Source organism: Pristis pectinata, chromosome 14 (assembly GCF_009764475.1).
Source record: "Pristis pectinata isolate sPriPec2 chromosome 14, sPriPec2.1.pri, whole genome shotgun sequence".
Taxonomy (NCBI): domain Eukaryota; kingdom Metazoa; phylum Chordata; class Chondrichthyes; order Rhinopristiformes; family Pristidae; genus Pristis; species Pristis pectinata.
Window position 1 is genome coordinate 32,251,386 of NC_067418.1, and position 17,886 is coordinate 32,269,271.

At 40.0% G+C, this 17,886-nt stretch overlaps 1 protein-coding gene across 1 annotated transcript in view; it reads right to left on the reverse strand.

The window, feature by feature from the left end:
* LOC127577605 (ATP-binding cassette sub-family C member 8-like) overlaps positions 1-17,886 on the reverse strand; it is a 120,826-nt gene that overhangs the window by 23,250 nt on the left and 79,690 nt on the right. Inside the window, 9 exon segments of the mRNA XM_052028871.1 lie at positions 1,060-1,217; positions 3,146-3,215; positions 3,502-3,668; positions 4,308-4,555; positions 7,564-7,669; positions 8,771-8,896; positions 10,398-10,535; positions 13,907-13,987; positions 15,859-15,943. Of these exon segments, the coding sequence (XP_051884831.1) occupies positions 1,060-1,217; positions 3,146-3,215; positions 3,502-3,668; positions 4,308-4,555; positions 7,564-7,669; positions 8,771-8,896; positions 10,398-10,535; positions 13,907-13,987; positions 15,859-15,943 (1,179 nt within the window).

Below are 17,886 nucleotides of genomic sequence, written 5' to 3' on the forward strand. Positions count from 1 at the left end.
ACTCCCCTTCTCATGGTACTTTCCTATGCAGGCAATGGCAACATCTGCCCTTTTACCTGTTCCCTTCCTACCAATTAGCAACCCAAAGAGTCCTTCCAGGTGAAGCAGCAAATCACTTGATGGAAGACACGGTGGAAGATGAAGACAAGGGGAACTTTGTTCTGGGAGGAAAGGTGGCGAGAGCAGAATCACAGCAATTCTGCCAACTTATTGCATTGCATTCAATGCTCATGATGTGGTGTCTTCTACACCAGAGAAATCAAGTGTAGAATGGGTGGCCAATTTATCTAAAGCCACCATTCAGTGTGCAGGGGTGTCCTTGAACATCCAGTTCCCTATCATTATTAATTTTCCATTCATTCACACTGTGACCTCTGTTTTCACCCTCCTGAATTTCTCAGCTTTGCCCAGTATAAGCTCAAGGAACAGCAACTTGCAGCCCTCAGGCCTTAATATTAAATTTAACTATTTTGGGTTACCACTCTTTCCCTTTTTCTCTCCACAGATAAGGCTGTACTATTCCATTTCAATTTGACAATTTTGTCAAGTTAATAGTTACCTTAAAAACTAGCAATTGGAAACAGCAATAACAGATAATACCCCTGTTCTCTCCACCCTTCACCTCTCTGAATGTTAAAACATGCTAGTTTTCTCACTTTCCAGTTTTGATGAAGGCACTGACAGATTAACTGTATTTCTCTCCCTACTGATGCTGTTTCACACATGGAGTACTTCCAGCATTTTCTGTTTCTGATACAGAACGTCCCCTATTTACAAAAGGATTGTGTTCCTAGGAAATGCTAAACAAAAAATTCATAAATCAAAAAGGAACAATGATCTCATCATTTTGATTTGATGAATTCCTATGGACAGAGAGTGCCACCTAATTCATTATCGCAAAAGAAGTGATTCATATGTATGTCAATCATGCAAATCAATGACTCATAGTTCATTTGAAAATGTGTATTGTTCACCTTGATGTTGTCAGTGTAGTGATTCTATAAACTTAATTCTCTTTAAAACAAAAATCATCAAGCCTAGTTTCTGGTGGTCAGTTACCTGGATGCCACTCGGAAGTACTTCTGGATAAAATAATAAGCCACCGCAAGTGGAACAAGTGCAATGATGAACACTGGAGTTACGTATGAAATCACTGCCAGGGCAGAGAGACACAGAAGGGTTGATCGACTGAGACATTCCAAGGTGGCAGGAATATGCTGAAAACCAACACAACAATACTGTCAATCCACCCATCAACACTCATCCTCAAAAGTTAATTGATTATAACAAATTATCACTCAAATCATCAGTGAGAAGTCAGGAAAGCTAAGGAACTGAGTACAGAACGACTAGTTATCACTATCAGCATCAAATCAGTTTACCTAAATATCCACCTGGATTGAGCTCTGAAAAGGGTAGTTGTTCCATTGGGAACTGGTATGTTTAACCAGCACACTGAATGACAGAGATGTGCTGGGTGTCTGACTTCCCACCACCAAAGGGCTCTCTGATGTCCAATGGCAGTTCTAGACTGCAGTGAGCTGCAGGACTGCATGCACTTCTCATCCAGCTCCTCGGCTTTAAGACAGCAATGGCTGATGTACAAGCAGCAAAGCTAACTTCGGGTTAGGATTTCTTTCTTTCTTTTCATCTAAACTACTCCAAATTAATTGTAAAATGAATGTATGTTTAAATTTTTAAGTGAATATCAGGGATACATAAAAAATGAGTGAAACATTCCTTTGACAGTGGTGAGTTTTCAGGGTGAATCTGGGAGTGGGAACTTAGGATCTGCCACCCGAGGCATGACTGGCATTCATCCAGCATAGGGGCTGTGGTGGGGTTTTGATACAGTGGATTCTGCTGTGCTCCTGCAGGTATCTGCAGCCATAGGATTAGCACAGGGGGTGCTGTGGTGTGAGTCAATTGAGCATGACTTGGCCCAGAGTTTCAGGATGACATCTGTAAATCCTTGATGATAGCAAATGAAACAAAACTTGAAATGTAGCTAAAGCAGAGTAAAACTTCAAGAGGAGGTGGACGAGCGATGTGAAATTCAACAGAAATGCAAGAAGCTTTATTTTGACAAGTAGAGATAATACAGGACAAATTTTGAAAACAGTTGCCAGAAGAGACTGATCTTTTGGATGTTTTTACAAAACCTTTTGAAAGTGGCAGTGTGGATTAACAAAATAGTTAATAAAGCATATGACAAAAGTTTGGAAATTATGCCAAACCCAACTGGACACTTTTTTTAGGAAGGATAATGGAGCAAGCATAGAAGAGATTTTGTAAACTAGCTCCAGGAATGATAAGTTTATATTTGAATAGATGGAGTGGAGATATTCCCTTAGAGCACACAGGATTCAGGGCTTTATAAATAATGGAAATGGGTATAAGATCAAGGAAATAATTGGAAATCTTTATAAAACACTTGAGTCTTCAGAATTGTGAACCTTGACTGTAGGAAAGGTCTGAGTAACATCATATCAAAAAGCAAGAAACAGTCAGTGCTGGAAAACAGAAATGAAAACAAAATGCCAGAAATATCCAGAAGATCAGGCGGGATCCAAACATGTGGGCAGACCTGCTGAGTATTTCCAGTATTTCCTATTTTTAATTTGAGAATCATCATACCTGTGTGCAGGCTTTAAGGAGAATCTCTGAGGACGCATTGCGACCATGTTGCAGAAGCTTTGGCAAGCACTAAGGCAAATGACAGTTGTACTGTCATTGAACACTGCTGCAAGCCTTAGATAAGAGGCAATCAGTGACCAATCAATCTGCTCCACTGTAGAGATGGAGAATATTGAATCAGAGCACATTTCGTTCCATGGGGCTGAAGACCTGGAGAGCAGTGGAAAGGTGGTGCTAAAAGTCCAAGGAAACCTGTTCAATACTACAGTAAAGTGTCAGTCTAGATTGTGTGCTAGAGTTTTACTGAATTTGACAACACATAGCTTGCCAACTTAAATGTGATCACCACCAGTCAAGCTAATCTAATGGCATCAGTTTCAAAGTTTTTCTTCTGACTTTGAGTTGCCTGATATTACACTTCTGCATATTGGGGTTTCATGAAGCTTCCAGTACAACTGCAGAAACTTGCTGCAATAGGGAATTCAGAAATCTTCCAGACCTATCTTACCTGATCAATGATATTGGTATCTGCAGAAAATCGGTTCAGGATGTTCCCGAGAGGAGTAGTCTCAAAGAATCTAAAAGAACAATTGAATCAATAAGAAATGTATACTGAGCTTTTAGAGCTAGTTTACGTCATTGTTCATATTTTGGCTCTTGCTCTTTCATTGGAATAAGCACTGGTAATTACTGCTAGGAGTAATTTTAATGTAACCCACATAGTGTGAAACTGAAGTTAATGGAGTACAGCTGATATATAAATTAGATTTACAATATGATCATGTAAATTTCTTGAGAAATGGTTTAAATTACAATTGACTCCTTTTAATTTGAGAACTATAATTTAGAAAGGTAGTTCGGTACCGCATTGGTGCTAAGATGACTTTGTTGAGTAAACTCTTGTGCAGTTCCTTGGTCACTTTGAGGCCTGTCCATTCTACAGCAATAGAGGTAACCAAACAGAGGACAATTCCCAGGCAGCAGAGAATGCTGAACACTATTATGTAGGAAGAATGATTGAAGTGGCAATCCTGGGCAGCAAATACAAAAGAAATCAATAAGCAAGGATGCAATGCAAGAAGAATAGAAGATTAATATTTCCTTAAATGATTTCCATGTTTTTATGGCATTAATACTAGAGTCCTATCTGTAACGAACCCTCCAAATATTCTTTAATTTAATGGGAAATTTCAAAAATTCCATTCCAGGCTACATTTCTCTCAGCCTGATAACCTGCTCCATCACGGCAATGGTTAACAACTGGATGGGCAATAGGTAAGAAGATATCGGTAGGTAAAGTAAAGGAAAACCCAAAACAGCACTGGCTAAACAAAGCTGCATTTTGTGCAGATGTACATGCAACCATGCAGAACTATAACAACCAAACAGGTAAACTGTTAATGATTGGAAAGAGTCTGCAGAATAATCAGTTCTTTGTTAACATTTAGTCTTGACATTTCAAATTCCAGTTCATACAACAAATGGGACAGTACCTCCTATAGTTTGCAAGCAGCCACATTAGTTGTCTGCATACAGCCATTTATCTGGGGATGCAGAATTAAATTAGATCATTCTTTTACCCTTGGCTGCCAAACCAGATGTGACAAAAGCATGCTAGAAATAGCTGTGGAAGGACTCAGAAGTTCAGCATGAATGCCAGGTGTCTTTACCTGGATCAAAGAACAATTTCCTTTCTCTGCTTCAATCTTGACATGGATAGCATCCGAGGTCCACTTTGCTAGCCAGTAGTCAATTGCCACCATTACTGTGTGCTTGAAGAGCTGTGAGAAGATGAGCAGGGGCAGCAAAAGGCAACCTGCCGAGCTTAAATATTTGCCACAGGCACGCCACGGCATCTTTGCTCTTTGCCGCAGGACAGAGGAGAGGTTGTCTTCATCATCACCTTCTGCCATATCCTCTGCAGCAAATGTACAAAGGAAGCCATGAGAAATGCAGTATCATTTTTTTTAGTTCATTTTTACTGCCATGTCTGTAATCTAACAGTGTGCAAGGTTCTTATCTCTCTATCTCCAGCATCAAAGAGCCTACCAAAAGCGCACACTAATAGAGTTGTGAACTTTCTTCTCATGCTGCCCTTCATAGCATTTTGGATCCTTCTCATGTCAGAATGTAGATCTCGTACATCATCTCTTCTTTCTTTAGGACCTCAGAACATCTTCCCTTTCCTTTCACTTTATTGTTTTTCTACAATAGTTTTTTAAACAATGTGTACACGGTATTGCCATCCGTTACTTCATTTACCTTCACCTTACTATTCTTTTATACCTCGGTAGAGGATTGTATATTTTAGCCTTGCTCCTTTCTTACGTCCATGTCCACTCCAGTATCACCCTATCACAAATATTCCCTTTGTCCTCTCCATTCCCTCTGCCACCTTCTCTGCAAATTAAAACTGCCTTTTATTATTTTTCCCAGTTCTGATGGGATGTTCTTTGTCCTCAAATGTTAACTTTCTTTCTCTTTTCGCAGAAGCCATCTAACCTGCTGAGTGTTTCCAGCATTTTCTATTTTTATTTCCAATTTCTGGCATCTGCAGTATTTTTGATTTTCATTGACATATTGGTAGCTTTTTGGAATTTTGTCCACTTCAGCAAGCCACTATTGTTTTCCTCTACTGCATTCCGATTCTCATATCACTTAAAATATATTTTAACCCCACATTTTCATTATCTGTTGTAGTATGGGGCCCAGATTTAAGTACAGAGCACCAGAACAAAGAAATTACAAGTGACATAGAGCACATGTTTGATATTGCATAACTTTTTGTTTCTTCCCAAAAGATTCCCTAAAAACAAAACTAGTGTGATCCTTGCAGTTCCTCCAGCAGCCAAGTTTGTGATCTCTGCTTATCAGTAATTGAGAAGTAATTCTGAATGCCTGGCTCTGCCCTTTAGACATTCTGTCAAGACTACCAAAATCATAAAATCTGAGAAAATTTGTGTCACAGAAGAAGGTCATCGACTGTCTCACGGTCTAAAAAGGGGCAATCCAACTTAATTCTACTTTCCAGCACTAGGTCCATAGCCCTGCAGGTCTTGGTTCTTCAAGTGCACATCCAAGCACCTTTGAAATGTGCTGAGAGTTTCTGTCTCTACCATGTTTTCTGGTAGTGAGTTCCAGACCCTACCACCCAGTGGTGAAAACAAAGATTTTCAGCTCCTTGCTAATCTGTCCACCAATTACACTAAATTCATGCTCCTTTGTTTTTGACCTTTCCACGAAGGGAAATAGTCCTTCCTAGTTACATTAGCAAGATCTTCATAATTTTAAACTTAATTAAATTTCCCCTTAGCTGCTTCTGTCTCCAAGAAAACAACAGCTTTCATAAATCGTGGGGTAGAGTTTAAGAGCCGCGAAGTAATGATACAGCTTTACAAAACTCTGGTTAGACCACACTTAGAGTACTGTGTCCAGTTCTGGTCACCTCATTATAGGAAGGATGTGGATCTATGATCATTTAGAGAATCATGGACTGATTAGGGACAGCCAGCATGGATTTGTGAAGGGAAGATCTTGCCTCACTAGCCTGATAGGGTTCTTTGAGGAGGTGACCAGGAAGATTGATGAGGGTAGTGCAGTAGATGTGGTCTATATGGATTTTAGTAAGGTGTTTGCCTGTAGAAAGCAGAGGGTTGTGGTGGAGGGAGTGCATTCGGATTGGAGGGCTGTGACTAGTGGTGTCCCACAGGGGATCGGTTCTGGGACCTCTACTTTTTGTGATATTTTTTAATGACTTGGATGAGGGGGTGGAAGGGTGGGTTAGCAAGTTTGCAGACGACACAAAGATCGGTGGTGGTGTGGATAGTGTGGAGGGCTGCCAAAGCTACAGAGGGATATTGATGGGATGCAGAGCTGGGCTGAGAAGTGGCAGATAGAGTTCAATCCAGAGAAGTGTGAGGTGGTACACTTTGGAAGGACAAACTCCAAGGCGGAATACAAGGTAAATGGCAGGATTCTGGGCAGTGTGGAGGAGCAGAGGGATCTGGAGGTTCATATCCACAGATCACTGAAAGTTGCCACACAGGTGGATAGGGTAGTTAAGAAAGCTTATGGTATGTTCGCGTTCATAAGTTGTGGGATAGAGTTTAAGAGCCGCAAAGTAATAATGCAGCTTTACAAAACTGGTTAGACCACACTTGGAGTACTGTGTCCAGTTCTGGTCACCTCATTATACGAAGGATGTGGAGGCATTGGAAAGGGTGTAGAGGAGATTCACCAGGATGCTGCCTGGATTAGAGTATGGATTATGAGGAGAGACCAAAGGAACTAGGGCTTCTCTCATTGGAGAGAAGGAGGATAAGGGGAGACATGATAAGGTATACAAAATATTAAGAGGAATAGATAGTGGACAGCCAGTGCCTCTTTCCCAGGGCACCAATGCTCAACACAAGAGGGCATGGCTTTAAGGTAATGGGTGGGAGGTTCAAGGGGGATGTCAGAGGGAGGTTTTTCACCCAGAGAGTGGTTGGTGCATGGAATGCGCTGCCTGGGGCGGTGGTGGAGGCTGATACGTTGGTCAAGTTCAAGAGATTGTTAGATAAGCATATGGAGGAATTTAAAATAGGGGGATATGTGGGAGGAAGGGGTTAGATAGTCTTAGGCGAGGTTTGAAGGTCGGCACAACATGGTGGGCCAAAGGGCCTGTATTGTGCTGCATTATTCTATGGTTCTATTTGCAAATTTTCCAGTAACTTTACAGTTACTGGTCTGAGTGAATTCAAACTGGGATGTAACGTCACAAGTCACTTCTGATATTATTTTTTATCTGTAAAGTCTTGAATGATTTGTTAAAATCTCAATTTCTTGCCTCATTCATTTATGCATAGATAAGGTTTGTTGCACAGGACATTACCATGAAGACAATTTTATGCATTCAGAACACTGTTACAATTTAGATTGTAATACCTTCATCTTCAGCCTCTTGCAGTGTTTTGAGGAGAGCTTCCCGAGAGTACATTGCTCTCCGCAAGTTCTTCCGTTCCAGTGCAGTTTTGTTTTCGGCTACAGTTTCCTGCAGAGCAATGTAATAATTTAACCTTCTTCATACTCAAGATGTGAAACTAAATACATGCAGAATTCCAAATAATAGCCAAGAGCGATATTCAAATTGCACTTGTGGAATGAAAGATTAGAGTTACACAGGTGCTGGAATTTGAGCACGTTGTGTTGGGGGAAAAGTGGATTTGGATTTAGATGCACATAGTAACCACCACTGGAAAAATACAATACTGAAATTTTCTGTTTCTAATACACCATGGGGTTAATTTCATGAAGGTACTGGAGCAACTCAGCGGGGCAGGCAGCCTCTATGGAGGGAAATGTATAGTCAATGTTGAGACCCTTCATCTGGACTGGGAAGAAAGAGGGGAGATGGCCAGTACAAAAGGGGGTGGAGCAAGAGCTGGCAGGTGATGGGTGGATCCAGGTGAGGGTGGTGATAGGCAGATCTCCAGCCTGACGGCATGAACATTGAATTCTCAACCTTCTGGTAACTGCTCCCCCTCTGTCCCTTTTTTTTTCTTTTCTCTCCTCCTGATCAGACAGGCTCCCATCACTCTCTTTCTCCCCCTTCCCCAGCCTTTCCATTTGTCCATCACCCACACATTCCTCCCACAGGTTCCCCTCCCCGCCTCCCTCCCTTTATTCTATGATCCACCATCCTCTCCTATCAGATACCATCTTTTTCAGCCCTTTCGCAATTCCACCTATCACCTCCCAGCTTCTAACATAATTCCCACGTTCCTCCCTCCCTCATCTGCCTATCATCCCACTCACTGGGATCCGCCTATCACCTCCCAGCTCTTGGTCCAACCCTTTCTCCCACCATTTCATACCAGCCATCTTCCCTTTCTTTTCAGAAGAGGTGAAGGGTTTCGACCTAAAACGTCGACTGTCCATTTCCCTCCATAGATGCTGCCTGACCTGCTGACTTCCTCCAGTGCCTTTGTGTGTTGCTCCAGGTTTCCAGCATCTGCAGTCTCTTGTGTCTCTATGGGGTTAGTTTCTCTTTCCTCCACAGTATTACATGAGATCAAATTGAAACCAGCAACAAAAAAATTATCCAAACTTGTTTCCAATTCAATAGAATCTTTTGTGTCTGAGAAGGAAGAACCTTTTCTAGTTCTTGATCCTGCCTGTTCATTAGTGTTTTCCAAAGTTCAAATAGTTCAGGATCAGAATTCTGGATATCCTTGAGTGTGCCCTCCCTCTGAATAGTACCATCCTTCATGGCTATAATCTATGGAAACAAAATGCACATTTTTTAAAACATAGATACAACACGGAAATAGTTCAAGTGATAAACATTTATTCAGCATTTAAATAATAATTAAAGTAATAGGAAATGGCATGAGCACCCTCATTTAGGATCAAAGACGACAAGGTCTTTCACTGGTTATCCACTTGTACATGAAATAAGACTTGCAAAGAAAAGCTTTGCAAATTAAAAGATGCATTTTCAGTTGAGAATGCCAAATGGATTCCGGGGGGGGGGGGGGGGGGAAAGCAAATTTAAATATATCTCTGGGATCAAAGTAATTTCCATGTCTTTCATATGATCCTCTATCGAGCAATAAAATTTATATGCTTCTGTACCTCTATGAATTTTTAAGTACACTCATTTCCCAAAGTATATTACTTGTATCAAAATGCTCATTCTGTTGAGTTCCATTGCAAATCTCCTTGACAAGAAACATAATGCAGAAGTTATTACAGTGCGAATGATAACAATGTTCTCCCTCATTATTTGTTCATAAATATGTTAGGTACAAATGTATGATGAGTTCTAACTATACACTGAACAGACTGATAATTTCAAACTGGGCACATGGAAAGCAACTTGGAAAGAATTGAAGCAAAATCAAAATAAAGTTACTGTATAAACATTTTGTTATTTTTGATAATGATATCTCGGTAATTCTTGAAAACATACATTTCAGTGAAGCAATAAAGAAACTGATCATCCTTTACATCCCTAATTGTGCTGCTTCTATTTCCTGACTCCATTGTTATATTCATGTAAAAAGGTATGTTGGGCTTTCATTATGCATCGGGAATAGGTACTTAATTTCAGAATGGACACAGATGAATCCATGGAAATATAATAGGATAAAATTTAGTGCATTATGTCTGTACCAGCTATTTACTCAAGCAATCAGAAACTAATCCTGCTGTGATCCACATCCACTTTTTTTTTGGTTTATATATTTCTAAACTTTTTTTTCTCTCTATAATCTCTGCTTCAGATTCTGAGGCACAAAGCATATTACCTTACAAAATCTGCTCTAACATTTCTTTCCAGCTGTGATTTATTGTGATGCAGTGACCAGCAAATTTTATCTCAAGCTTGACAGAAATATTCAGAGCTAATATGGAAAAATGATGTCTAACTGGACTTGGGTGTGGATTAATAACAATAGTAGTTTATTCTGAGAAACTTAAATTTCCACCTGTTGTCACAGATTGCTCTTCCCCTTCCCTGTAAGTTGGGTTTTTCTGTGCATTATTTGCCTGTCTATCTGACTTGTTGGAAATGTTATATAATGTGTAAGTGTTTTCTGATCTCTTAAAACCATGTAACTCTGCTGCTATCAGTTAGTAAGATGCATATTTAATTGTACATGTGGCAATCACAACTCCTCAGAGTACAAGTACAATAATAATTAAAGAAGATAGGGAGCTATTCATCAAATTATTACAAACACTGTATACAAAATCAGAAGAAATGAAGAATGTCTCACCCAGTCTGCGTGAGGCAGGTATTGCAGCTTATGAGTGACCAGAACCACAGTCCGCTTCTCTTCTTGCAGCAGCTTCAGGATTCCATCTTGCATGAGGTGGTCACTCAGATGGATGTCCAGTGCTGAGAATGGATCATCCTGTCAAACCAGAATTTTATTAATGTTCAGTTCAGTGTTTTTCTTAAATTTCATTAAGTCCACTAAATGACTGTTGCACAATGAAAATACTATTAAATTCATAACTTTTACCAATCACTGAAAACGTATCTTTGAGTTTTAATTATTTCTTGATCCCTGTTCAAAAGGTAGAAATAAGGACCACAGGTTAGATTATAAAAGGCAAACTAATGGTGATGCTTCCTTCTAATGGGCTTATCTGGGATCACATACACTTGTTACTTGAATTTGTAGCAGAAATGATAAAAGTTAGATCAAAATTTAGTTGTAAGTTGAAATTTAACTTGTGTATTTGTATCCTCTGAGTTGGTAAATTATGTCTATGAAAATGAAGTAAGTATATAATTCTCCGTAATTGTAGCGGTTAGCATAACACTATTACAGCGCCAATGATCCGGGTTCAATTCCAGCCACTGTCTGTAAGGAGTTTGTACGTTCTCCCCGTGTCTGCGTAGGTTTCCTCCCAAATTTCCAAAGATGTACAGGTTTGGAAGTTGTGGGCGTGCTATGTTGGTGCTGGAAGTGTGGTGACACTTACGGGCTGCCCCCAGAACACTCTACGCAAAAGATGTATTTCACTGTGTTTTGATGTACGTGTGATTAAAGATATCTTATGAGTAGTTGTAACTGCTGTCGGTCATAAATTGAAGATGAACAAAGGTGGCTTCTCATAAAATGACCCATTTTCATTTTCCAGCTGTTCCACCTTTTCAAAAAGTGTTCCTGTTGCCTGTGCTTTCACTATTCTACATGGGGTGATCATTGTGTGAAAACCTTTCTCAGAGTAGATCTAAACCTGTATTTACTTGATTGAACTTGTGTCTGTGTTCTTGGGTTAACTTTAGGTGTTATAGATTTAGCTTTCGGTTACACTTGACCTGCACTAAATGTAATGGTGTACACTTAAGATTTTTTTTTATTAGTCATACGTACATCAAAACACACAGTGAAATGTATCTTTGCGTAGAGTGGTCTGGGGCAGGCCGCAAGTGTCGCCACACTTCCGGTGCCAACATAGCACGCCCACCACTTCCTAACCCGTACGTCTTTGGAATGTGGGAGGAAACTGGAGCAAACTGGAAACCCACGCAGTCATGGAGAGAATGTACAAACTCCTTATAGACAGTGGCTGGAATTGAACCCAAGGTCGCTGGCTCTGTAATAGCATTACGCTAACTGCTACATTGGGGCCATAACTACAATACAAACCACTTAAGAGGACTAATTAAAAGAACCATCCTTTTAATTTAACCACACATAACTAGGTAATGTTGCCTCCTGCTCTACTTGCTGCCTCTTCACTGCACCCTCACTGGTCCACTTACTAGATCACTGATGCTCCTTTCCATCTTGCTGGACTAATGTCTGTCAGTACAGTACATAAGGATCTGGAGGATTGGATTAGACCTAACATAGTACCCAAGTCTTGGGTTCCTGAGTAACTCATACCTGGGTTCCTGATTGCGCATTGAAGTCCTGGGCCCAGAGTCAGGGGAGGTCCCAAGCACCTGGGTCTGACATTGGGTGAACTGTGAGGATGGCGAATCTGAGCTGGACAGTCCCATCATGCAGGTCACATGTTGTGCATTGCAGACTTAAAGACTGTCTTGAACTCTTAAAGAGGAGATGCATTGTAGCAGGAATAAGAAGTGGAGGAGGTGCTGACAGTTACCTGCAAGTGACTGTGACCTGGGAAGCACTAAGGAATGACACAACATAAGAGAAAGTAGACTCCTTGGACTGGAGGCTGTGGCTGAAGATGTGGAAACTGAAAAGGTGTCCGGATACACAAGGAGTCAGGAGAGCCTCCAAACTCAGGCTCTAGAGGCAAATGAAGTAGATATCCACTTGAGGCTAATGGCAGGAGACTAGCCTTGAGGAGCTGGCTGCTGTACTGTGAGGAAATTTCATGACTTCAGGGTTCTGGTGAAAGGACAATGATCTGAAATGTTAATCATGTTTCTCTCTCTTTCTCCCCTCCCTAACTGCAAATGCTGTCAGACCATCATTTTCTGTTTCAGTATTTGCAGTACTTTGCTTTTGTTCATCACATAATTTCACAATCTACAACTTCTTCTGATTTACAAGCTGTAAATGAGGGCATATATGTATCCCTCACCACATCTTCACCCTGTGCCTTTCACCTTTCAGATAAGTTGCACTTCCCAACTGACCTGACAGTGAGAAAACACCAAGAAAATGTCACACCATCCCCAATTTTGCTTTCAGCTACCAGTTCAAATACCAGCACTGCACGTAATTTAAAGGATAGCACAGAGGTGAGATCTGCATTAAGGCAGAGGGAAAACATACTATTGTTGCCAGATTGTAGAGGATTCAAATGTGGTAGCCAATAGGAGAAGGATGATGGGTGTGTACAGCAAAATTCTTTGTGTATTGGGAGGACTGGAACAAAGTCTGAATACAAGGAGTCCAGGCCAAATCTGACACAAGGCTGTCTTTTATAGTATGGAAAGGGTGGCTAATTCCACTTGGACTTTTGTGGACCCAACCATAATGGAGTTTGTTGGTTAATGTCACAAACTCTCTTGCAATACAAGCAGTAGCGTGAACAGTAAAGCATATCCTAGAGATATGGTTATAAGGAGGTATATGGTCTGCAATGAGCCACTTAGATTCTGAGCTGTTCAGATTTGTCCTCCAAGGTCACTTGCAGTCTTAGCCCCTAAAAATCAGCAGTCTTCCTCCAGCCTTCCCACCGTCATTGCAGCCAAGGCAAGGGTAAGGGAATATTTAAGTGCAAGACATGCATTAGAATACAATGTGGCATGATGTATTTACAAATATTTGTTTTTTTTCTTCTTTTGGTTATTATTTTTGGATTGTGACCAAGCGTAAATTATAATGGTTAGTCACATAGTGAAAGTATGATGTGACATCTTTGGGATGGCATTTAGCAGTATCGAACCCCGATTGTTTCTTCACCAACAGCCTAACAGAGCGGGGTTGCATGGGATGGTGCCTCCATTCCCCTTCTCTTCTACCACCATCACCTCTTCATTCACCTACTCATACTGGAGTTCCTAAGCTGATTGTTATTACGGTGTTTCGAGGTTATGCAGAATGCAGCAGAATACCATTATCCTTGAGAATGACTGTGATAGGTATTGTTCTGTGCCAAAAAAAAGTTAATCAAGTTCAATGCTGTTTTTTCATGAGGACAAAAATTATTCTAACTTTAAGCATTTTTTAACCATTGATTTGTTGAACTTTATAGTCTGAAACAATTTACTTATTTGGAATCACAAAAAAACAAATTCATTGCATAAGAGTTGCATTTTAAATAGAATCAAGCAAAAAATTGCACCCACCAGAAATACCACATTAGTCTGCTGGTACAGAGATCTTGCTACACTGATACGTTGACGCTGTCCGCCACTTAGGTTAATTCCCTGCGGAAGACCAGGACATTAATAGCACACAACTCAATTTAGACATTTATTGACAGCAAATAAATAACCCAGTGACATTCATTAATACTTAATTATAATAAAATGCACACACTCTTCAATTCTGTTAATCAACAGAATACTCATTAACCTGATGCTGCACGAATTATTGGAAGTTAATAATGCAAATGCCATCTCCTATCTTCCCATTTAGACACAACTGTCGGAGCTTGAGCTGAGGCACTGTAATGTTGGCAGAAATCAATGTGATCGGAAATGTGGTCAGAAACTCCCATCTTAAGGTCATAGAAGACAAATCTTGTTCAGTGTCAGATATTTACCATGAAGAGGCATGAAGCTGGTTGTTTTGGAATATAATTTGTGGTGGGATTATTGCTCAGCACAGGCTGAATACTTGTCCAAGAAAATGGAGACAAAAATGAAAACTGCCTTCTCAAATATCATTATTAAGGCCAATTATATAAAGCTATCAACTGGAACAAGGGAACAGGTCCCCACAAATGAACAGTAATAATAGGAGTAGCCTCCTATTAAATGTTATATATCCTGGATATTACACCCAGTCAGATGATATTATTTTCTGTAGCATTCAAATTGCTCGTTGTCAACCAAATCAAACATTACAATAATGTTTTTTGGAACCCATACTGAAAACATCAACTGTCAAATTGCTGCTACCAAGAACAAAATAGAGTTCATCCCTAATGTCCTTGGAAGTGCTCCCATAAAATGACACTTCAAAATACCAGCAAACACACAGCTACTTCAATTGAAACCCCAATATGTGTCAAGGACTGGTATGTTTACAGAATGACCTTTAATCAGTAATTATAAGTCATTTAACTTGGGCTATCTTAATAAATATAAAGACAGTGAAATAAAGAATTATTCAAAGTATAGAGGGAGGTGGTAATGGTGGGTCAAAGTCTTGAAATTTCTATTTGTATATTTGGAAATGTAACTCAATTGCAACTATGTATTACATCAAAATTGTCCATTTGAAATTTAATTCATCTGTAACACTGAAATGGTATCAAAGAGCTGACTAGAGAATGAAAGTAGGAAGTTCAGACTGAATTTTTTTTGCTCAGGCCAGGGAGGGATAAGTGCAAATCTTAGTGTAAGAACAAAGAGGAAGTTGCAATTACAGTTGTTAATGGTGTTTACTTTAAGATGTTGCAATCATTAGGGTACAGCAATTGGGGTGGGTGACCTGGTCAACCACCAGAAGTTGGGCCTCATTTTATCATCAGAAGATTGACCTAAGGGCTCATGTGTGGTAAAGGAGGTAGAGTGAAGGTATTGTAGTGTCAATTGTTATATTAAAGTTATTATGATCTTTCAACACAAAGGTATATCACCACAAAATAAACAATTCTGGTCTCTTGTTATTTATTAAATCCCCAAGTCGGAGTCTTGTGTAACTGATAGTAGTTTTATCCAGGTCTGTTGTAAATGTAGGTAACCAGGTAGTGTGTCACAAATAAAGAGGGTAAATAGAAAATAAAACAATAAATATCCTAATTTACATTTGATCTTCATAGTTATGTTTTTGTCTTGGGATTAGAGTAATTCTCACAGTGTTCTCTCTCTCTCTCTCTCTCTCTCTCTCTCACACACACACACACACACACACACACACACACACACACACACACACACACAACGCGAAAGCTGAAGTTTTAGTATTTAAAATTTTTGTTCTATTAATTATCAGGCATGGAAAAAGGAACAAAACACGTTCTGACTAAAATCCTGTGTTAGGCTCCTATCTAGCCACACATATTACTGTTCAATGGAACACAAAATTAAATAATCAAAAAAATCAAAGATTAACATTGTGGGTTACTGACCCTCTCACCAATTTGTGTCTGATCTCCTTGTGGAAGGATGTCAATATCTGGCTGAAGTGAACATGCATCAATTACTGCTCTATATCTGCGGAGAGAACAGCAAAGAGTCAATGGGAATCACCTTATTACATCCAGTAAACTGACTCAGGGAAAGCAGACATTATAGAGCTGGCGATACTGCCTTGGTTTTACTGAAGCCAACATAATCAAGCAAACAGTAAGCCATTGCATTAATATTTTCCACAATACTATATTTTACCAAAGTAAAAGAAAGAAAACAAATGGCTGAGATATTATCATTGCAAGACAGTAATCAACTTCCATAATATTTTTAGGCAAAGACAGATCACAAAGAATTATCATATCATACCATGACATTAACATGCTATTTTATAGTTTGCGTATATGAAGGAATTTCATCTCTGAACTTACTCTGATGTAATCAGTCTAAAGTAACTCATTTGGTGTTACAGTTTAAATGCTACACCAGCTACAATATAAACAAATGCCATGTGAAAATAAACTTCAAAAGCTTTGTGGTAACTTTTTAAACTTAATATTTAGCTTTTCTGAAAGGCTGGAAAAAAGCTGGCTGACGTAGTGATGTGGCTATTTCACAATAACATTTATTTGGCATTCCACTTGGCTAAACAGTAGCACAAAGATGACCATATGTACTGCTCTGGAGAATGCTGCCAATACCCCTGAAATTACAAAGCAGATGAAATTCGAGATCACTTGTTCTTTTCTTGTAACCTGCCTCAAGCCTAAGGACAGACCAACACAACTGACTGAATGAATAGAACTGTCATCCTATAGCCAATTAGAGCTCAGTCGCTGAATCAGTACAAGGCATATTTGAGGACTACTATACAGTGGCCATTACTCAATTAGAAGAAAATTGTGGGTGGCTTTAATTCACCTTGGACATTTGTCGCCAGTGAGGAGAGTTAACATGCAATGAAAGGTTTCCATATTTTGTGTGTGCCAACCACATAAGTATTGAATTATTTCAATTCTTCATTTTAGGGCTGTCTTCTGATATTTTGAATCAGAGTCAGGTTTATTATCACTGACGGTATGTCCTGAAATTTGTTGTTTTGTAGCAGCAGTACAGTGCAAGGCATAAAGACATGAAAATTACTAGAAGTTACAAAAATAGTGCAAAAGAGGAATAATGAGGTAGTGTTCGTGGATTCATGGACCGCTCAGAAATCTGATGGTGGAGGGGAAGAAGCTGTTCCTGAAACGCTGAGTGTGGGTACTCAGGCTGATGGTAGTAATGAGAAAGGGCATGACCCGGATGCTGAGGGTCCCTAATGATGGATACTGGCTTCTTGAGGCACCGCCTCTTGAAGATGTCCTCGATGGTGGGGAGGGTTGTGCCCGTGAAGGAGCTGTCTGAGTCTACAACCCTCTGCAATCTTTCGATTCTGCACATTGGAGCCACCATACCAAACAGTGACGCAACCAGTCAGAATGTTCTCCACTGTACATCTGCAGAAATTTGCAAGAGTCTTTGGTGACATACCAAATCTCCTTAAACGTCTTATGAAGTAGAGCTGCTGACGTGCCTTCTTCATGATTGCATCAATGTATTGGGCCCAAGATAGATCTTTCTTCCGAGATTTTGATACCCAGGAATTTGAAGCTGCTCACCCTTTCCACCACTGACCCCTCAGTGAAGACCGGTGTGTGTTCTCCTGACTTCCCCTTCCTGAAGTCCACCATCAACTCCTTGGTCTTGCTGACATTGAGTGCGAGGTTGTTGTTGTGACACCACTGAACCAGCTGATCTATCTCACTCCTGTACACTCCTCATCGCCATCTGAGATTCTGCCAACAACAGTGGTGTCATTGGCAAATTTACAGATGGTGTTTGAGCTGTGCCTAGCCACACAGGCATGAGTGTAGAGAGAGTAGAGCAGTGGATTAAGCACGCATCCTTGAATTCCTCATCCCCAACTATCTTGAGGAAAAATGATACTGTCAAACCACTTAAGACCCTACTTATAACAGCAAAGAAAA